A 23,049-nucleotide genomic window follows, 5' to 3' on the forward strand; every position below is an offset into this window, starting at 1 on the left:
CAGAACACATTCACACAGCAGGATTGAGAACCGCCGACAGCTCCAGATGTTCAGCATGCCGAACATCTCACGGGCGTCTGCGATTCTCTCAGATCGCGTCTTTGATCATTCACACGGCGTGATTGTCAAGATTTGACTTTGATTTCGGGCATTTCTCTGCGATCTCACAAAATCTGTCGGCAAGCGAAAATCGGGCCTAAAATCGTTCAGTGTGGATTCGGCATTAGAAATCAGGAATGCTGAGAGAACATTGTGCTTGGGATGTTTCTCATCTAGCGCTGACCCATAATGTTTCCGCATTAGGCGGAGAGAAGGCGGTCTTTTAGTGGCTGTTTGAACACATTCGACCACATGAGCGTTTACACTACGAAAGCAATCCGGTCGAATGTGTTTCAACCACCTCTGGAAGAGGTGAAAGTGGACAAGCTCAAAACGTTTTAGACCCGCTTACACCTGTCGTCCTCTTGTGATCCGATCAACAGAGACGCATCGTAACACCAGGTGGAAGCGGAGCGTTTGCTAACCGGCTAACCTGAGCAGAGCTGTAATACTGTGGGTCATTACAGATATATGATGTGAAGACGACTGCCAGCACAGGAACAGGGACACTTCTTCACACAGATTCAAAATCATTGTATTTATTAATGCGAGACATCTGCTTCATGTTCCCGATAACTCTTTCAGGCTTATTTTATGATGACCAGATGAATATGAATTATTCTGTGCTTGTTTGTGTCACACTCCGATACACAGGTTTACTAGTTACAGATCTGAGCTGCAACTCAAAGGTTTCCAGGTTAAGCCCCTGAAAAGGCCGTTACTGGACCTCATGCTGAGAGGAAGCACATAACCTCATGCTGAGCATGTTTGATCATGATCTTACCCATGTGCCGACTCCTCTCGCTGTCCTTCTGCGCATCCCCCGGGGCGGAGCTGGGTCTGGTGGAGATGGGCACGAAGCTGGGGTCCAGGTCCAGGATGAGCTGGTTGAGCTGGTGAATGGAGTTGTCGATGTCCAGTGTGAGTGAGCTGAACTCCTCGTCATGTTTGCGGTCCGGCTCCTGGATCCGAGGGGTTTCAGGCCTCACCGCGGGCTCTTTCTGCTCTGAAAACAGCCACATGACCGTCATTTATACTGGTCTAATCCAAAATCATGGTTTAAACCGGTTTTGTTCAGTTTTTCTAAGAGCAAATTAACACTCCCCATAGAAAAAAGGAAAAGAAACAGCTGACTTTAAATAGTATTTTAGCTTGATGTGCACAACAGATACTGGCAGCTTTACTGACTGCAGAAATTATTGCGGGTTTTATTGTATTTTTATGTTTTTTTTTTTGTTAGTCCGTCACAGAACATATGATGCATATTTTGAGAAGAGATCACAAGAAACATTAAAGTCCCCCTGTAGTCATTAATTTTATCCCTTAAAACTCATCTTTGATCACCAAAATGACATCTTTAAACGTTTTCCTTGAAAAAAAAATCTGTCATACCTTAAAATATCTTGAATGTAACTCGACACCCTTGCCTCATTTAGTATGCGTGGTTCTATGAATATGCAAATGAGCCCCGCCTCCACTCACTCACTCAGCTCAGAGATCCACTGGTTGACGATCACACGTTGATCTGATTGGTTACAAGGTAGTTTGTGACGTCAGAAACACCAGCGATTTCAAAGCGTGTTTTTGAGACTGTCTTTGGTTCACTGCAGTTTTAAGGAGGAAATACTCAGCAATGGTGTCGACTTATGAATTTACACATGGTTTGTCTTAAAGCAGATTAAAAACACCACATAAGCCCTATTCGGACGGGATTAGCTTTACAAGGGGAGATGGAGTAATGTAATTTTACCACAGGATGTCTGTAATAATAATGGCCAATTCGCACGGGATAAGATATAAGAATAAAACCAGCAGAAGTGGGAGAGTAACTCGATTTACTTGATTTACACACCGCCGTCACTCCTGTCATGTGTGTATTACATTGCTTCCTCATATCATGTGCGCAAACACATATAACCTATATTTATATATACATATATATATATATATATATTAGGGGTGTAACGGTACGTGTATTCGTACCGAACCGTTTCGGTACAGGGCTTTCGGTTCGGTGCACGTGTGTACCGAATGACCAAATGCAATATTTTGTGTGCGGAACATAGGTACATTTTCGTGTTTCCACACAAACATATTAAGTGGCGGAAGTCTCCGTGTTCAGCGCAAATCCCTCCCTGCAGCTGATTCTAAAGGTTTACCAGTTTTACCCGTCGTCACTCTAACCTAAACCAATGAAATCGACTGCAGGGCGAAAAAAAAGTTTTTCCGCTCCGTGTGCGCCGCCGCACTCTCCGTTCCGCGCGCGCGCGCGTGTGTGTGTGTGTGTGTGTGTGTGTGTGTGTGCGTCTGCGCCATGGTCTGCGCGCTGCGCTCTCTGCTCAATGTTCAATGTTCGACTCCGTGTTTGCGCTGCGCGTTCTGCTCTGTCGTTAACGGCCCAAACACTCCAATCATGTACCGATCACGCACTGGAAAAGCAAAGTCCGCTCAAATAAGGTGAAATTTCTCAGTAGTAGACTTCTGTTTGCTGAGCTGGTATAGTCATGCTGGCAACAATGGTAAAATGACCTGCTCTGATCACATGCTCTGGTAATAATAGCTTTGTAGGAATATATTTTATTTTGATAATTAGTAATAAAAAAAAAGAAAAAGAAAAAAAAATCTTAAATTGATTGTTGATTGATTATTGAAAAATAATAATACATTGATTTATATGTTTAATATTATTTTAATATAGGGCTATTTTCTGTTCCTTTTTTTCCCCGGTGTTTCATTTAATTAGGTGATTATAAGTTTAATTATTGATGATTACAAGCTTGGAGGAATTGCAATTAATTACAGCAAATTGTGCAATTAAAGTTCATTTTTTTTCCCAGTCTTAATTTTTAAATATGAGCAGGCCTACAAGCTGGGATTGGTAATGCTAAACTGTAATCATAGTTATTTATTTATATTTTTCATTAAATTTATTATGTGATATTGGTTTGAGACAGAGTATTTTATTTAGTGGAGAACTTTGCAGCAGTATTTTATTTCTTATTCTTTTTTTTATTTTATATATATTTTATTATATTAAAAAGTGTTTAAAAAAGTGTAAACAAATTGTTAAAAAAGTTTATAGTAATAAACAACCTGCAGTTTAATGTTTGCATTTCTTTTCCTTACTGTACCGAAAATAAACCGAACCGTGACTTTAAAACCGAGGTACGTACCGAACCGTGATTTTTGCGTACCGTTACACCCCTAATATATATATATAAAATAGTTATGTCCGGTCGAACGATATATTAATTAACTTCAGATTGGATTGTGTTGGTAATAGGCACTTATCTAACGCTAAAAGATGTTTCGTGCCTCTAACAAGTGCTTCAATCTTCTTTCTGATCTGAATGGTGTGTGGAAAACACTTGAGTTTTGCCACAGACTCGTCATTTTCAACAGGAAATGACGGAATATTTATTTACGTATTTACAGCGGGTCTATTCGCACAGGATTAGTATTACCTGAGGTCAATTTTTCCAGACCTATTTAATAAAGGTAAAAGTCGCCGTAATCTTTACTGACATTGTCCGTGATGATCACTGAGATGCACATTCGGACGGGATTAAAATCACAGAGAAGCTCTGGTAATTATTACTCTACCCCACCTCTCCATGTTAAACCGTCTGAATAGGGCTGGGCTATAGACATATAAACAACATTAAAAGCTGGATTTTCACCACAGGGGGACTTTAAGGTCTTTCAAAGTTGTCTTTGCTTATAGTAAGTAAACTAAATCAAACAAAATGTTTTTAGTTTTATTTTGAATGGAAACTTTACTTTCGTATTACAGCTAATTTAAGTTTAAGGTGAAATTAAGTTGTAAAAAAGTTATTATATTGACCTGCATTAAGTAACTGTCAAGATTCCCTGTGTTTAGAGTACTTGGACAATTATTTTGATATTCTTTTGTCTTGCTGTGCCTGTGTTCTCTCCCTGCATCTGTATCTGTCTTTGTTTCCATAGTTACTATTGTTTGTTACTATGACAATTAATTAGTCTCACCTGTACCTTGTTACCTTCTTGTTATCCAGTGTTTTAGCCTTTATGTGTTGGCAGGTTTTGTCTTTACTATCCTATGTAAAGCTGTTGAGTTTCTTGCTGTTGAGCTGTTGAATTTTTGCTCAAAATGTTGCTTACGTTCCAAAATTCAACAAAATATTCTGGGGGCCTTTGACGCTTTTGTGAAAAGGTTTAAACCAAAGCATAACTGTAATGAGAGAAAGCTGCGTGTGCTAACCGGCGTGTTTGAGCAGGAGCTCCTGCGTGTGGCTGTGGAAGCGCTGCTCGCCGGCGTCCTCCTCTGGCAGGTACAGGTACTGCTGTGCCGTGACCAGCTGCTGCTGATGGACCCAGGTCTGTGTGGAGTATCCCCCGTGCGGGAACGGGTGCCTGGGGCCCGGAGAGCCGGCGGGGAGGGAAGCGCCTCTGTGAGCGACTCTGCGCTCGTACTCCTCCATGGCTCCCGTGTGCGTCTCCTCCGTACGCCCGGGGCTGCCGAAGCCGTCCGACAGCAGCGAGTTCTGGCTGCTCTTGTGGTAGGACGAGGAGAGCGTGCCCAGGCTGTCCGCGCTGTGCAGGTCGTGCCGCGAGCTCAGGACTTCGTCGTCCAGGATGTCGGTCTCGCGCTCCTTGGGCCGCGGGCGCCCGTTCAGGTGGTTCTGCGGAGGGGCTCGGCTCGCCTCGTCCAGGCCGAAGCCGCTGAGCAGCCGCTTGAGCTCCACCCGCTCCTGCCGGCTGGGCTGCGGCGCTCGGGGCCCCGGGGTGGGCCAGCAGTCGGGGGCGCTGGAGAGGCCGGAGTCGGTGCTGGCCGAGAGCGTGTGGTCCGGGCTCCGCGGGGCTCCCGAGGGGGTGGAGCCTCGGCTGACGTCACGCTTCACCAGTCGCTCCAGGATCGGGCCCGCTGGGGGGGGACAAACACACCTCACTCAACACGCTAAACACTGCATGAAGGAAACAAGCAAGACATCTCACACTGCTCATGCATTTAGGGCCTGTTTATACCTGGTCACTTCATGTGTTTTTACTGATCATATATCTATCTGATTTATCAAAACGATTCCATTTACACCTGGTCACAAATGTGTTTTCGCAAAACGGATATAAATTTGATTTCCAATTCCCACGCTATATGCAGATTTCATGGAGTTCACGTCACCGAAAGCAACAGATATGAGCTGCATTTGATTGATCATCAGCTAATTTCAAGATCAAAGACCGCAATAAGAGAGAGCGGCAACAGCCCTGGTACGATCATTTCGTTTCTTTACTTTTAATGATGATGATTGTGTGTTAAGCATCTGCGACTTTCACTCTGATTTGCGATAGTTTGCGCGTTGGCTTGATGAATAGATGCTCAGCTGCTGTGATGCGTGTTGCAGTAGCGCTGTCATATCTGGCTATAACATGATATATAGCCTAAAACACGCTCTCACACGTTTATTTTTTAGCATTGTTGGGAGGAGTAAAATGTACATATGTGGTTTCAACAACCGGATGGAATGCGGCCCAGACCTCCTCCTGAAGTGGTTTGAGCGATCGGATTTAAATCCGTCTCGTATGTGTTTCGGAGGGTATTTACACCTGGTCTCTTCACGATCAGATAGCTATCCCATCACAGAAAACACATGAAGTGGCCAGGTGTAAACAGCTCCTAAGTGGCATGAAATGAAAACTACATTCCCCCTAATGTGAACCAATGCTGAAGTAAACTGTAACTGCTTTCTGTGATGAAATACTGCTTTTGGTGTCACGTCATCTATGAAATTAGTTGTTCCACCACATTAAATCAGTTTTTCTGTTTTCATTTTTTTTCCAAAGTTTTAATATTTTTGTTAATGCTCATGTTTTTGTCAATCTAAATGACAGTGTTTCTTATGCCTACAAAGACTCCAGTAATGCGCTTCTCATCTTGTCTTCCTCCTGAACTGCTGAAGGTGAATTAGTTGACTGAGACTCAGGGGCGGGGCTGTTCTTCCATTATGGATATTGGAATGTAAAGACAGGGGGAGGGGCATGAGAGAAGAGGGCGGGGCTGTTCTTCCATTATGGAGATTGGAATGTAAGGACAGGGGGCGGGGCATGAGAGAAGAGGGTGTGGCTGTTCTTCCATATATGGGGATTGAATGTAAGGACAAGGGCCGGGGCATGAGAGAAGAGGGTGTGGCTGTTCTTCCATATATGGGGATTGAATGTAAAGACAGGGGGCGGGGCATGAGAGAAGAGGACGGGGCTGTTCTTCCATTATGGAGATTGGAATGTAAGGACAGGGTGTGGGGCATGAGAGAAGAGGGTGTGGCTGTTCTTCCATATATGGGGATTGAATGTAAGGACAGGGGCGGGGCATGAGAGAAGAGGGCGGGCTGCTCTTCCATATATGGAGATAGAATGTCATGAAAGGGGGCGGGGCATGAGCAAAGAGGGCAGAGCTGGTCTTCCATATATGGAGATGGAATGTCATGACAGGGACGGGGAATGAGAGAAGAGGGTGGGGCTGATCTTCCATATTTGGAGATGGAATGTAAGGACAGGGGGCGGGGCATGAGAGAAGAGGGCGGGGCTGTTCTTCCGTATATGGGATGTAAGGACCGGGTGGCGGGGCATGAGAGAAGAGGGCGGGGTTGAGGATGTGTTATATGCAGTTCATTCAGGGTTTTCAAAATTTCTGTGTATTTTTTTTTTAAGCAACATTGAACACTAATATTTATTTAGATTATATTAGATGTTTTATCAGAGTTTGTGTCTATATATTGTACGAGTACTGGCCTTGTTTTATGGACAGGCAACTTTCTATTGTACCACCTGTATTATTATAGTGGTTATCATTACTTTGATCAAGGAGACTGCTATATTAACATTATATAAACTAATAAAATATATTGTTATAACCACACTTATAACTTTTGGTGTATGGCTATAGTAAAATATGCAGGCACTGATATGCCATTCAATAGCAACCTTGAGTGTTGTTTTACTACAGTCAGTCATTCCTTACAATGCCATTACAGTATTCCTTACAGTATCATTGGAAAGAATCGGTTCACAACATTGATTGGTTCATGAATCAGACGTCACTCAAAGGGCCTGAAACATGAGGCTGTCCTGTAAAGCTGAGATGAGAAATGACAAAGCAGAGCAGTTCTTCAATCCGAAGATGAAAGCAGACTTTTTCCACAACTAACAGATCATCCAGGCCTTCAATTAACAGAGGCTGGATCCCTCGCTCATTGCTGAGAGAGCAGATGTGCTCAACGTGTAGAGGAATGTCCAGGTTCAGTGTGAGTTCAGCTCCATCAGTGTTCATTAACAGAAAATACCATTACTGTCCATCAGTGTGAGAACAAGACACTGAGAGCTGAAGACTCTGAGCAGGTTTCAAAGCAGGAATGCCAAGCTCAGATTCTTATTAAAGCACTCTTTAAAAAGTTAATGGGATTGAACCCAGAATATTCTTTAAAGCGCTCACTGAAACATCTCAGCAACGTTCAGTCATTCTAGGATTTCGCCTTAGTCTGCAAAAGAAGTGCATTCATTTCTTGGCTTCCAGACGCATCTTGAGGGAGGCCGTGGGAGGAAGTTATATGGTGTTTTTCTTGTGTTTTGTCATCCGAAGCAGCCAGAATTAGCCAGCGAAAACAAAACACTGTAATTACAGTTCCAGGCCCTCTTCCTGCCGAAGCCTCAGCATCACAACTGTGTGAGTCAACACCAGTTCAGCTAAACACACACTGCGCTGACCAACACACTGCTGTCACTGTACGAAACAAGCAGGACTGAACCGTGTCAAAGCTTCATTACCGTTCTCATAGTGTCTGTCACAATACCAGTCCAATACAAGTCAACAGACATTAGAAACATTTTATGGAGAAAATGGCGTTGGCTTTTTTTTACCCCACTATGATGCTCAGTTGTTGTGGGTGGTTGCCAGGGCGTTGCTATGCAGTTCTGTGTGGTTTCTAGGTGTAAAGAGTCACTCCTGATCCTCTGGTCTGTAGATGTGTCTCGAGTTCCTCTTTCAATGTGCGATTGTGAAGTTTTTCCAGCTGTTTTCTCGTCCAGCGGGTGAAATCACTTATTAAAGCAGTAGCTCATTCTCCTCAACAAGCACACTAGGATTCACACTGGGATTCACACTGGGATTCACACTGGGATTCACACTAGGATTCACACTGGGATTCACACTGGGATTCACACTGGGATTCACTCTAGGATTCACACTGGGATTCACACTGGGATTCACACTAGGATTCACACTGGGATTCACACTGGGATTCACACTGGGATTCACACTAGGTCTGGTGGTCTGTTCAAATCACTTCACTAACTATGAGCAATAGTGGTGCTCTTCCCTAAGGAAGCAGCTTTAAAATCACACTCACAGCATGAGTCTGCCAGTGCTGTTTCCTCTAGCCCTTATTAACAGAGGCAGAGCTCAGGACGAGATGCTGAATTCCTGTGAGCTTTAGGCGTCTGCGTGTGAAAACAAGGCCTGGCGTTTGCCGCAGGAATGCACAGCTGTCTGTTTGTGCTTGATCAAACCCTCTTCATTAAAGGTGCTGCAACTAGTTTCCATCAATGTGTTTTATGCAAAACAGCTGTGAATGTGGCCAAACTATTCCTGTGCCTGCCAGTTTAAGAAGGGTGTGAGTTCTGTCCTGCCATAAGCCTCACCGCAGTCAGGAAAACATGCTGGACTTCTGGGGTGGTTTTAGTGTGTGTGTGTGTGACAGCACAGCCACAGTACAGAAAAAGACTGAGTTCTGCCCAACTATGCAATACAATAAACTGAAGTAGTGTTCAGAGGCAGCTAGTGCTGTACAGTGTACAGTATATATAGGGCTGCCCTCAACTAAAGTTTTTTCTAGTCGACTACTGATCGTTCATTTAATCGATTAGTCGACTAATCACACGTTTATATTAATAAGCCATAAATCATAATAATGAGCCTTTGATTGCCTAAACATGGCCTAATCAGCGCTCTAACGCATGCACACATGTTGCCACAGAGCGCCGGCAAACGTAATAATTATGAAAAAACAGAAGTAGACTGTTTAAACATTTTAACAATTTATTGATAATGTTTTCTGTGTTTTCGGCTGCAGAGATTAAGTCAATGATGCTAACCCGTCATCTATGTGCATGTTCATACGGATTACATAATCTGAGAATATCTATTTTCCATTTGAATGTGTTTATTTAAAAGTAGACAATTCAAGCTTTCTATAGATATATTTCTCATGTCTGTGAGGCAAGTATACCTGAGTTTTGGTTCATTTATGTGATGCGCTCAAGTTCACTGAGAGCGAGACGACAGAACGTGTCATTACTTTACAAAAGCAAAACGTTTTGTAGTTATTGTGAATTTACAGAAATAAAAAGTAGACCAGTTACAGTTTGCATTACTCTTATCTGAATGACGGGGTATTTTAAGTTAAATGCAGGGATGCACCGGCGTCTGAATGCCATGCAGTAAGCGTGCTCTCCACACAAACACAGATATGAACCTAATAACAGCGCACATTTATCTATGTTAGCATTAGAGCGAGCGGACTACTTACATGCTTCAAGTGATATGCCATATTTGAGGATGAACGATAGGCGAATGTTTGTATTTCCTGCCGTTAACGATCTGTCCGTTACAGCCTGCAGGATTTCGCCACTTCCTGTGGAGTGTTTTTTTCTGCAGCTAACCGACTAATAATATTTTGGTCGACCAAACCTCTTCGGTTGCACATGCACTATAAAACTGGAGGAAGTGAGCATGTGCTTCAGTCAGGACCTAAAGGCTCATACAGTAACAATACTAGTATCAGAAATGGCTTAAATAAATATCAAATTACCAGTCCCTCAATAAAAGTCTCTCTTTCAGTGGAGCAAATGACAGCATGAGTGAGTCATTGAATCATTCACTCAACCACATTAGTGTGTTTGTGTAGCCAGAGCTGAAGTGAATGTCCTTTACTAATAATCATTCGGACCATCCCTACCTTCACTGCAGATGTTTCCATACGAGTCCCATTTAGAGAGTGAATCTGTGCTGGTGTAGTCGACGGTCACATCTGGACCGTTCAGCCAGCGTTCTGAACCTGCCAATCACACAACAGAGAGATGCCAATTCAAAGTCAGCTGTAAAGCAGCTCTACTGAAGACAGTAGAGTCATTATTTAGATCAATTCAGTACAAGTTTTGTTCAGGACATGAAGTGCAAACAAGCTCTGATGTGGAGAAACGCTGGCATTCAACAACTTTAGGATTAGCAGTAAATTACAAACGAACCTGACATTGGTTCTGGGCCATCAGAGAACACTAGCTCCACTTTGCCATAATCTGGAAACCTGGCGTCTGAAAGAGAAACATCAGAGCATCGACAGATGCTGAAACACTGACAGAAAACATCTGGAAACCCTCTGATACTGTCGCTCGTGTACTGAACCGAACACCTCAGTTAAGGCCAAGGACAAAATACACTTTACTAACAAGACACTCGCTTTAACATTTAGACAAAGAGAAAATATCATTCATTTATAGCCTATATTCGCTGTATGAATGCTTCATATGTTTGTACTTTAGTTTGAGGCCTTCAGGCTATATATATATATATACATATCACAATCATGTAGAAGCTGTTTTTTGCCACAAAAATAAAAAGGTAAATGCGACTTTTTACCTTTTTACTCAATTCTGACTTTTTTTTTCTTGCAATTCCGAGTTGACATGTAAACTTTGAATTGTGAGATAAAAAGTCCTGGTAATGCTTTATTTTAATGGTCTTCTTTAGACATTCTATGACCTATCAGTAACTTTGCAACTACTATTGGGTTAGGTTATTGCTGTATCATATATTTCACTGCTCCCAGTCTGACTGTGAGATGTCCCCATGGTGATCACACTGTGTGTGTGGTGTTCTTGTGATGCAGTGTAAGCGGTGTGTGCGGTGACCTTCAGGTGACCCTGAAGCTGTCTGACCTTTGTTGGCGTGCTCCATGTCGTCCTTCTGAAACACGAGGCTGTAGGCCTGAACCGCTCCCGTGTGGAACTGAACCCTGAACATGACGTCTCTCTCGGACCGGCTGCTCTGCCGGAAGCCCTTCACCTGCAGACACAGCCATTGTGAGCAACACACAGTCTCTGGCTCGTCTGAGGCACACTCTGAACATCCCTTTATTCTTCAGCTAACTCATAAAGTCCTGTCTATAGGAAGTCTTTATCACCATTATCAGGCGTCTGAAGCTCTGACAGTGTTTGAAACTATCCATCTGTTGGTTGCTTCTCTGTAATGCTTTTAAATTCTGCAATCCTCTGCTCTGATGAACTCTTCCTGTTACTCACTGTTATCCACAGAAGTACAGTATAGAAAGGTGAATGTGTGTTTGGTGTTAGTCAGTACCATGATGTCTCCCTTCAGCATCTGTGCCGGCTCCAGCGCTATACAGATCCTGTCTCTGTGACCGGCTCCCATGTGGCTGAGAAATATCAAATATCATATCATACACGTCATGCCAACAACATGTCAATACAGGTCTGTCAGACCAGAGCTATCGTCCTTAGCTAAAGATACAACTATACACGTCTTTTGCTGTCAAATCGATTAATCACGATTAATCGCATCGAACATAAAAGTTTGAGTTTATATAATATGTATATGTATATATATATATATATATATATATATATATATGTGTGTGTGTGTGTGTGTGTTATAAACACAAACTTTTATGTTAGATGCGATTAATCGATTTGACAGCACTAAAAATACATTTTTAAAATAAAATAAACATCAATTGAAACATAAAAACATACTTTAAAACTATATAGACAATAAATATGACAAACACACACAACAAAAGTTAAATTAAAGTTTAAAATTAAACTAAAATCTAATTCAAAATATGAACAAAAACTATAATAGTACATCAATGACACTAAAATAAGACTGAATCAAATAAGACAGAGTCATTAAATCAAACCTGTAAATGATCGTAATTTTAATGGCAACACTGTAAAAGTGTAATCGGTTAAAAGTAAGTGGGAAAACTGTAATAAATCTAACAGGATATTTCATATAATTGTACAGGTTTTGGAAGTGTAAAACAACAAATCGTCTTATAATTCACAGTGAAAAGCCATAGACTGACACTCCCTGCGACTTCTGGAATTCTGTCTTCAATAATCAAGTTTCTTCTTGTTTTCTGGTCTCAGTGGGTTTTGTGTTGTGAAATCAGTGTGTACTGCAATACTTCAGTGTCGTGTGTGTGTGTGTGCAGTAATGCTGATGTTCAGAGTAACTCACTATATTCCTGAGACGTACACCAGCTGCATCGCCTGATACACCTTCACATACGGCTGACACACTGCAGGAGAAGCACAGGGTTACTGGGAGAATCACACTGGGAACCAGTGTTGAGATGATGCAGGGGTTTCATGGAGTCAGATCCAGCAGCAGTTAGACTGAGACTGAACACGAGTCAGCTTCAGTGTTAATGTAGTGAACTGGTGTTGTGTGAGCGAGTAAACACACACTGACCTGCGGCGCGGTCGAAGCCCTGAAGGATGACGCAGTGCAGGAACAGAGGACACGTGTTCATCTTGATGGAGCCGCTCAGGAGACTGTTGAGGATCCACACGTACCTGCACACACACCAGCACACACAGCTTATGATCATGTGTGTGTGTGTCACAGCTCTTCTCAAAACACTTCCTGTCTACTTACACACACAGAGTTGGGGAAAGTTCCTTTGAAAAGTAATGCATTACAATATTGCGTTACTCCCTTAAAAAGTAACTAATTGTGTTACGTAGTTACTTTTTAAGAAAAGTAATGCGTTACATTATTTGTGCGTTACTTTTTCTCCTCTGGTCTGGGCCTTTTATGATAGAAAAGTTATATTTTTGGGCAAATGTGAAGCCCTTTAACAGCAAAAGTTAAATAATAAGCCTCAGGCTGAAGGAAGTGCAGATTCTCGCGTGTACAGTAGAGGGAGCCGCTCAAACTAACCTTTCAACTTTCAACACTTCACCAATAAAAACTACAAATATTAAGTACATTTATGCATTTGGTAGACGCTTTTATCAAAGCGACTTACATTGCATTTCAAGTACACATTTACATTCTTATCAGTTCTTGCTTTCCCTGGGAATCGAACCCATGACCTTGGCGTTGCAAGCACCAATGCTCTACTGTTTGAGCTACAGGAAAGTAATTTTAGTAATATTTGTTTTATCTAACATATTTAATTTTTAGAGGTTTGCATAGTGTTCTGATTCACTCATTATATTCATTTTGAGGAATATTTAATCTTTTTTTTGTATGCAAGTGAGATGAGTAAATCCACATATTTAGTCTAGAACTACAATAACAAGATAACAATAAAAAGTAATCTAATTACGTAACGTCTCGGTTACCCTATGTTACCCTCGATTCCTATTCGTGGCGCCGGAGTGGCCGACGGAAAGGGAACTCAAGTTATGAGACTTGATAATGTTTTAACATTAACAGTTACTGCAAAACTAATTTCCTAAGGGATAAATAAAACAAACTGGTATATGAGCCATAAAAGCCTGGGGTATGATACATATGATACTCACAAAAAGAAGAAATTATATGTTCTCCTCTCCAGCCCATCAAGACTACCAACAGTTTCCATTATTCACAGAACAAGTGCAACATTTGGTAACACTTTATTTCACAGTGTCCTTGTTACAGTCATATGTTACATGTGCTTACTTACCATAGTAATAACATTTAATTATGCATAATTACATGCAACTAACCCTCAACCAAACCCTAATCCTACCCTAACCCTACAGTAAGTGCATGTAGTTAATTAATATTACTCAGTACTTAAATATATAATTACACTGTAACAATGACATCTTAAAATAAAGTGTGACCCAACATTATTTCAACACCACTACAGAACAGATCAGTGCAATAGTGTGTGTGTGTGTGTGTGTGTGTGTGTGTGTGTGCTCCTGTCAGGACTGATGATCCTCCGTCTACTGGAGTCTCTCCTGCTGTAGATGATTGTGTGTGTGTGTGTGTGTGTGTGTGTGTGTGTGTGTGTGTGTGTGTGTGTGTGTGTGTGTGTGTGTGTGAAGGGCATCACCTCCTCTGAGATGGAGTCATCAACGCAGAAACCTTGTCGTCGTAGAACTTCCTCATGGCGAAGCGGTCCAGCGCCTGATCTGCACTGTCAGGACCAGAACATCCACATCAGCTGGGCTTATCCAACTCATATCAATCAATCAAACTAAATACATTAATAACAGCCACTGAGTTAGATCAGCTAGAGAGAGCTCAGAGTGAAGATGTGATTCTCTACGCCTGTGACTGAAGAAACACTCACTTATTCAAACACTTCAAACGCTGAAGACGTCGTTTACGGACTTTTTAAATTAAATGAAAGTAATTAGAAATTTATTGAAATCACGAAACGTATATAATTTAACAACAATTTATTAAAAGTTTAAAAAAAAATTATTTTAGATCTTTTCCATTTTTAATTGGTTTAATTAAACTTAATAACCACAAATCATGTCTAATCAATTGAATTCATAAAACTCCAACTTAACTATTTAATTATTTTTTACAATAATAATTCCAATGAAGTGCTTTGTTTTCCAGAAATTATGTGTTGTGCATTGGTCATCAAATATGTAATATTAACAATTTATTTAATATTTACAAATGTAATCAAATAGTAAAAAAAATACAATAATAATGCCAATGAAATGTCTTGTTTTCCAGAAATTCTGTGTTGTGCGTTTGAATTTTTTTCTTGATTTATGGTTCAATACAAATTTATTATAAAAATGGTGGTAATCAAGTATATAATATTAACAATTGATTTAATCTTTATTTTTATTTTTTGGCAAACAATGTCTATTAGTAAAATTTAAACATGATAATTCCTTAAAGTTGTAATAATTGTACTACTATTATTATTACTATTGCTTTCAGAGGTACATTTTACTGTATATTTCTGTCATGATTTCTTCTAGTTAAACGTGTTGTGGTGCAGAGCTGTGTGTGTGTGTGTGTGTGTGTGTGTGTATCTGACAGTTTTCTCAGATGAAATGGTGAAATGCTGCTGAAGAGTGTCCATCCCTACGTCTGATTTATTCATCCAAATGTTGTCAGATTCTGTGACAGGTGTGTTTTTCTGACTGGACTGGTGTGTTTTGCTCCTGGCAGAGATCATGTGACACACAGCGTGTGAGTGAAGAGTGTGTGTGAAGAGCGCTAGTACCTGGCAGAGACGTCTGTGAAGTGAACGAATGAGGAGATGACGACTCCGATCCGACCCTTCCCACCCTGGTGGATCAGAGAGAGGAGAAGCGTTACACACACACTGATCTGTGTGTGTGTGTGTGTGTGTGTGTGTGTGTGTGTGTGAGGCGCCTCACCCTGCAGTGAATGACCACCACGTGCAGCGGGTCAGCGCTCAGCCAGTTCTCCATGGCCTTACAGACAGTGCAGATCTTATCCAGAGGAGGAGCGTGGAGGTCCGGCCAGCCCGTGTCCAGCGTCTGAGGAGACACACACACACACACTCTTAACACTCATCCTTCCCACTGGTCAGTCTGACCCGAAACTCATCTTTTCATTTTTTTTTACAAATTGAGTGACCCCTTAGGAATGAATGGAATGTGAGGAATGCTTCAGTTCACATAGAAAAACATAAAAATGCTCAAAATTCAAACTAAAAATCCTAAAACTTTACCAAAAAATTTATAATGTCCTCATGTGTATCTGAATGCACACTGAAGTTGACTGGCTTTAAGACCCAGAGGAACAGCTTATTTGCTCCATATAGAGATATAAGGCCAGCTAGAGTCATGAAATATCATCTTATATATTTATTTCCCACAAGAGGTCGGGAGACTCCCAATGTGAGATATTTAGAGCTGAATTAAAAGGGTTATTTTGAATTTAAGTTGAAAGAATGTGAGGAATGTGCTTAAATTATTATTTATTTATTATTTATTGATCAAATCTAGTAATTTAAAGGTAAATTAAAACAATTATATATAAAAAAAACTTGCATTAAAAAATAATAAAAGTATTAATGAAATAAAATAAGCTTTCTGGACAAAAAGGGCTTTTAGGGCTTCGGGACATTGTGACCCGTGAGGGAAAGTGTGTTACAAAGTGCGAGGGAAGGATGAAGGTTAAAAATAAAGCTTGTTTATTGGCATCGATGGTTCCACGAAGAACCTTAAACATCCAAGGTTCTTTATGATGGTAAAAAAGGTTCTTTAGGTTATTAAAATGTTCGTTGCACTACGAAAACATGGTTCTTTCCGGAGCGGATCCCTGAAATGTTTGGTGTGTGTGTGTGTGCGTGCGTGCGTGCGTGTGTGTGTGTGTGTGTGATTCAGCGGGTGCTCCACACTACCTTCGGGTTCATCTTGGTGAGCTCCTGCTTTCTCTCCGACAGGTTGATCACCTGAAACGCAGCGAGCGAGAGTTAGAAACACTAGCCGTGCCGATGCTCGGGGACACGGCGAAGGGAAAGACAGAAAGCGTGTTCACCAGATAGTTGTCTGCGTGTTTGGAGCGGAGCATGCGCGTGACGTCCCTCAGGTTGCGCAGGTACGTCTCCTCGAAGCAGTCCTGAGGGAAGGACACCGCGATGATGCGCTCCGTCACGTAGGTGAGGTCCAGCTCGTATCCCTCCTCCATCTGCACACAGCGAGACCACCACTGAGCCTCAGATCAGCATCATCTACCACGTGTCCTCTTTAACACTTCCAAAACATTCAGGATTTACCAGTTTAAGTGCAATTCCATTTTCAGGTATATACTTAAAAAGTGAATAAATAGATTATAACTACTACTTTAGTACCATAAAATCCCCGAAAAATACAAAATATTAAGGATTATCAAACTAAAATATAATACAATCATTTCATTGTAATAGAAAAAACTATTTGGTAATATTTGACTAGGGTTAAGTGCACCATCAGTGAGCGTTCATGTGTTCATCTGAACATACGTGTTGGGGGGGGGGGTATATTGTAGATTAAATACATTAATCTAAACAAGTTGTGTTCCAAATTTGAGGTTGATATCTATGGAAGCTTGTTTCCGCCACAGAATAAAACATTTTAAAAGATAATTGCAACTTTTTATCTCACAATTGCGAGTTTACATCTCGCAATTCTGACTTTATTTCTCAGAATTGCGAGATATAAAGTCAGAATTGCGTGAAAAAATGTCGCAATTGCGTGTTATAAAGTCAGAATTGCGTGTTATAAAGTCAGAATTGCGTGTTATAAAGTCAGAATTGTGAGATATAAAGTCAGAATTGCGTGTTATAAAGTCAGAATTGCGAGATATAAAGTCAGAATTGCGAGATATAAAGTCAGAATTCTGACATCTTTTCTCAGAATTGTGAGATATATATAAGTCCAATTCTAAGGGAAAAAAAAGACAGACTTTTTTTTTTTTTTTACCTCAGAATGGTTTATATCTCACAATTCTGACTTTATAACACACAACTGCGACTTTATATCTCACAATTCTGACTTTATATCTCACAATTCTGACTTTATAACACACAACTGCGACTTTATATCATGCGATTCTGACTTTATATCTCACAATTCTGACTTTATAACACACAACTGCGACTTTATATCATGCGATTCTGACTTTATATCTCCCAATTGCGTATTAAAAAGTCAGAATTGTGATATATAAACATGCAATTCTGAGAAAAAAGAATTTTCAGAATTTCAAGTAAATTTCTCGCAATTGCGAGTTTATATCTCATATTTCGGACTTTATAACACGCAATTGCGACTTTATATCACGTAATTCTGAGGTAAAAAGTCAGAATTGTGCGATGTAAACTCGCAATTGTGAGAAAAAAAGTCAGAATTGTGAGATTAAAGAGTCGCAATTGCCTTTTTTATTTTTCACTCTGTGGCTATCTGATAAAATGAGCTTTCAGTGAGGGTTTGTTTGTGCGCAGTACCAAACGCTTCCACTAGAGCAAATTCATTTATAAATGCGCTCATTTGTGAGCGCTAACAATACAAGAGCGACTTTTGTTTTCAGGACCATTAAACCTTTTCGAATCATTTTTTTTTTTTTATATTCACACAGCAAGAGGCAAAACCTTTACCAAGTTATGTACCACTCCAATCAAGTAATACATTCTAAACAACAAAGCGAAATATGTTTCGATCAAAAAACACTGTACCGACTAACATACTAAAGCACATGTAAATTACTTGATTATAATTTTAACTGTACTGTGTTATTCAATATTACATTTACATTTTATGTAGCCTATTTTAAAAGTACTTAATTGCAACATTTTAGTAACACACACACGTTTCAATAGAAATGACATTAAATTATACCATGCTTGTCAGTACATTCAAAGACAATAGAAGTAATTATTAAAATTGCATTTGAGATGTACATGTTAATTTAACTGCAAGTAACATGCTATTAAGTGTCCAAAAGCATTACATTGCCTCCGCACTGTATTATTTCCATAATAAGTAAGTTAGGCTATCCTGTTTTTAAAAGTATGCTAAAGTGCACTTCTTCTTCACAAGGGCAGAGCTTTAGACATATCTGAGTGTAAAACTATGGTAGCCTACTAATATATTCCCAATCATTCTTCTATTAATGTTAAAACCCGTTTGAACTTTATGTAAAGCATTTTGAATAACTGTTTTAATTTTCCTTTTTCTTTTAATTTTTCTTTTATTTTGTGATTATTTTTATTCCTATCTATGTAAAGCACTGTGAATTGCCATAGTATATGCAATATAAATAAACTTGCCTTGCCTTGCCTTATGTTCCACCAGAACAAGACCAAAACATGCTAACGTCTTTGTAGCTTCCCTGAACTCTGGTGTTTTGATGATCTTCTGGTTGTAAACACTCTTTACCTGCAGTCCAGACTCGCTCACACGCGTTGGCAGACGATAGGAGACATTTCCCTGTTTTGCTCACTGAATATACTTTAGTTTCTTATAAAGTATCCCGATTCTATTTCAGCTTGAAGAATCGCTGTAAATGATTCAGTGCGTGAGTGAACTGTCCGAGTGAATCACGAACGATTTCAAATCTTTCTACAAACCCGTTTCGCGAATCTTTTAACCGTCTTTGATTACTTTCAGAATAACTGCATAGCCTTTAGACATGAGATGCCATGATGACAATATTCTACCCAAAACTCAACATCTTCCTGCATTCAATTAAACTTGTAGTTTTACAAAAAAATATCATGTAGACTGAGCATTAGAGTTATGATCACATTTTCAGGGTGTATCATTCTTCACATTAGACTCATATAGGCTTGAGATTTGACCTAACCGATCTCACCAAACTTCACCAGCTGATTAATCACACTACATTCACACTTCATACTTTATATTACAATTTTCAGAAATGTTATGTTTAAATATGCAAATGAGGTATTATCCAATTAAATATGCACTAATTTCCGTACATTTCCAGAACTGAAATCTGAACACTGGATAAATCCAGGTTCCTAATTCATGTTTGATTTTGTTGACATTACAGACTTACAAGTTTTCTGTCAGGGTTAGTGTGTTGGTTAGGATTAGTCTTTACATGCTGTGTATAAAACAGTAGAAGCCTGTGGAATGTACTCATTTAGATAGCTGAGTAAACGTGTGTGTGTGTGTGTGTGTGTGTGGCTCATGTGTTGGGGTCAAGAGGTCATTCAAATGTAACAACCCTAATGTAGGGTGTGCAATATTGACAAAAAATTATATCTTAATATTTTCTGGGATTTTATCGATAACGATAATTGGACAGTATATATTATAGGGATTTTTTTCAAACCTAATTATATGTATGCATAATATTTTGTGTAAAATTCTTACATTTAACCAATAAATTAAATTTTAATAATAAGACACAATAGGGCTTTTACCAATCAAATTAAATCTGTCAACACCAGTAATCTTAGCAGAGGAAACAGAAGCTGCATCTGAAGTGATTTAGATGCATTTACACTGTTTAATGCAGATCAGAGGGACAGCAATGAATAAACTGCAATTACAAATGCATCACGTTTTGATGATTTAAACATGAAACGTTGAATATTGATATTTGAAACGATTTAAAAAATGAACAGCCAGTAGGTGGCAGCAAGTCACTGTTAAAGCTGGGGTAGGTAAGAATGGTCTAAAAAACTTATTTTTCAAATTTGTTTAAACTTTATGTATATATCAATACATAATTAAAATGTAAGTATTCTGAAAAAGAAAGTATAAAAATCGAGTGTATGTAGACCTCTAACGACTGTTTTAAAGACAGCTCATTATTTCCATTCAGTCCACCCTCTCCCTTCTGGGGTCCTTCCAAAGCCACGCCCCCAAAACACATGAACGCGCGACTCCGACCGCTGAGCTGGAAGACGCATTATTTACCTGAGACGAGCGGAGAGGAAGGAGCGCAGTGCATGTAGCATCATGTCAGAATCACATGTAATAAAAAAATCTAACTTTATCATTATGAATATAAACAAATAAGATTTATTTTAGTAGCCTACTCACTATCAAGCTATCATATCGATATTGGTAAAGTTTAAAATATATTTTTTTTGATTCGCTAACGAGCTAGTTATAACTATAAGGCAAAGCTAAAAACAGGTTGCATTGATACACGTTTTTCCATTTCCATTAGTTGCACTGTGATGAAGATGAATTTCGTGTAAGATTCATAACATATAACGTTAGGCCTACTAGCTGTTAAACATGTATTTTGTTATGTAAAGTTCCCCCCACAGCGGAGCCTGCCGTGAACGCGCAGGCTAGTAAACATGCAGGGTCACTGATGACGACGGATAAACAGTTATGGCACATTCACTGGTAGGGACGAAATGCTTTACATTGACTGGCCTGCCCATACTTTGACTACAAACTTGGTCCTCAAATCATTACGTATTATGCAATACATGTATTGTAACTTTATAACGTTGCACTCTTTCTATGAGTTATAAATAGCTAGTAAGATAATATAACGGTAACTAATGTTGCAGTAGGCTATGTAAATAATTATTCTAGCGATATGTAATGCTAAATAAGGTTTGCTAGTACATTATTTCAGCAACATGACAAGCCAGTGAATTAGCAGGTTTCAATTGTTGCTTTGCACAGTGCGTGACATTTTATCTGTATGTTATGCGGCGAGTTTTAACACTGAGTCAATGCGCTCCGACGGGCTTGTTTATCGTCATCGGTCTTTTTCCGTTTACCTGTCTTTGTTGTATGAGCAGGTTCCACTCGAGAAATTGGCAGTTTTGGTTGTTTGTCCGCCATTAGCACAGCTGCGGCACACCGGCAATCTTGATTTTGAATGACGGTACGCGCTGTGCAAGAGAGGGGCGATCAGCGCGTACGCGAACTTGATTGACACTGCTAAGACACTCCTCCTGGCTCTGAAGGCATCTGATTGGTTCTTTACACTCGGACTGAGTGGCTGTGATTGGTCAGAGTTTTTACTGTCCTGCAGCTGCTACAGAGGTCTGATTGTTTTCATTCCTTTTTCTGAACACATAATGTATTAACTACTCTCAGGATGGAAGGACCATTTCACCCAGTATAAAAAAAAGTGTTTCTGAACAGGATTACCTACCCTAGCTTTAATGAGTGAGTCATTGAGATTCAACCGATCCATTCAAACGGCTGATTCATTCAGGAACGAAGCATTTGTCTTAATGAGTGAGTCATTAAATCATTTATTCAACTGATTCGTTCAAAAAGCTGATTCATTCAGTAATTAAACACCGACATGTGTTTTAGAGATGCAATTGCAGTCCTGTGGCTTTGTTTCAAACTATTTCTGTAGGCGAAATAGAGCAAAAAATTTTACTTGTAAAAAATCAATAGTACATTTGTTTTCATGCTGATATCTGGAGAAAAACAGCACTCTTCATGTGATATTGATTAACTATATTAAATTATATAAATATAAAAAAACCATACAGTGGCATTTTTGCAGCCTGATGATGAATTTTGGGGACATTTTAGCATTTCAATAGACTACCTTCTAGTCTAATCTACTAGACTACACATAGTGTATGCGTGCGCTGTCTGGGTGTGTGTGAGGGATTTACTCGATAATGTCAGATTACACACCGTTAAAACAACAGTTACAATATTATGGCAGACGATATATATATCGCACACTCCTGAAGACTGGACCATTAACTGCGCCTTGCAAATAAAATGAGCATTTTGTATTTGTAATGTGATTAAATCCGATCTGACAGCACCTCATACTGGCTCAAATACTCTTACTTGACTTTTATTTCAGTTATCACAACTCTCAAAATATTGTTATTCAATATGGCAATGTTACTGTATTCAGTCTTGTTGGACTAGATCCGCTACACACACACACACACACACACACGCACGCTGCTGTGAGCCTGTAAGATCTGCTGCTGCATCAACAGACACACATCAGTCCTGTATCAGATCTAGACAGGTGGAGGCGTTCAGAGAGACTAGCTCACTGCATACAGCAAACACTGAGCCATGGCAATGTGTCATCGTAATGGTGGGATAACATGTAAAGGACCGAAATCTCTCAGATTTCATCAAAAAGATCTTCATTTGTGTTCTGAAGCTCGAAAGTCTTATGGGTTTGGAACGACATGAGGGTGAGTAAATCACTATCACTGCGAGTGGTGTGAAAATTCTAAATAAAAATAAGGCATGAGAAAACCAGGCATGAGTGGACAGACATCTTTATTGCTGATTCTGCTTATTAAGAGCTGGATCGTGTGAAAACGGCAAGACCTGAAAACCTTCGGCAGAACATTTATAGTCTGAAGACTCTGATATACGTCAAGTAACATCAAAGAATGAACTGCTGTGATGTCATCTCGAACAAAGTCAGGCCAAAACGAAGTTCGTTTGGAGTTTGAAACAACTTGTCAAAACGAACCT

At 39.9% G+C, this 23,049-nt stretch overlaps 1 protein-coding gene across 2 annotated transcripts in view; it reads right to left on the bottom strand.

Moving 5' to 3' along the window:
• Positions 1 to 23,049, bottom strand: part of tns3 (tensin 3) — a 47,040-nt gene that overhangs the window by 11,928 nt on the left and 12,063 nt on the right. The window contains exons 1-14 of one of the 2 annotated variants that reach the window (XM_079875972.1): positions 19,012 to 19,069; positions 16,634 to 16,783; positions 16,497 to 16,547; positions 15,505 to 15,627; positions 15,348 to 15,412; positions 14,205 to 14,288; positions 12,623 to 12,726; positions 12,389 to 12,449; positions 11,486 to 11,561; positions 11,065 to 11,191; positions 10,375 to 10,440; positions 10,086 to 10,184; positions 4,340 to 5,002; positions 884 to 1,105 (exon numbers count right to left, since the gene is read on the bottom strand). In XM_079875972.1, coding sequence (XP_079732098.1) covers positions 884 to 1,105; positions 4,340 to 5,002; positions 10,086 to 10,184; positions 10,375 to 10,440; positions 11,065 to 11,191; positions 11,486 to 11,561; positions 12,389 to 12,449; positions 12,623 to 12,726; positions 14,205 to 14,288; positions 15,348 to 15,412; positions 15,505 to 15,627; positions 16,497 to 16,547; positions 16,634 to 16,783 — 1,891 coding nt within the window. In that variant the 5' untranslated portion in view covers positions 19,012 to 19,069. Of the gene's footprint in view, positions 1 to 883; positions 1,106 to 4,339; positions 5,003 to 10,085; positions 10,185 to 10,374; positions 10,441 to 11,064; positions 11,192 to 11,485; positions 11,562 to 12,388; positions 12,450 to 12,622; positions 12,727 to 14,204; positions 14,289 to 15,347; positions 15,413 to 15,504; positions 15,628 to 16,496; positions 16,548 to 16,633; positions 16,784 to 19,011; positions 19,070 to 23,049 lie in introns of those variants that run through there. The other variant, XM_079875971.1, reaches the window with a different exon arrangement.

Source organism: Squalius cephalus, assembly GCF_949319135.1.
Source record: "Squalius cephalus genome assembly, chromosome: 7".
Taxonomy (NCBI): Eukaryota; Metazoa; Chordata; class Actinopteri; order Cypriniformes; family Leuciscidae; genus Squalius; species Squalius cephalus.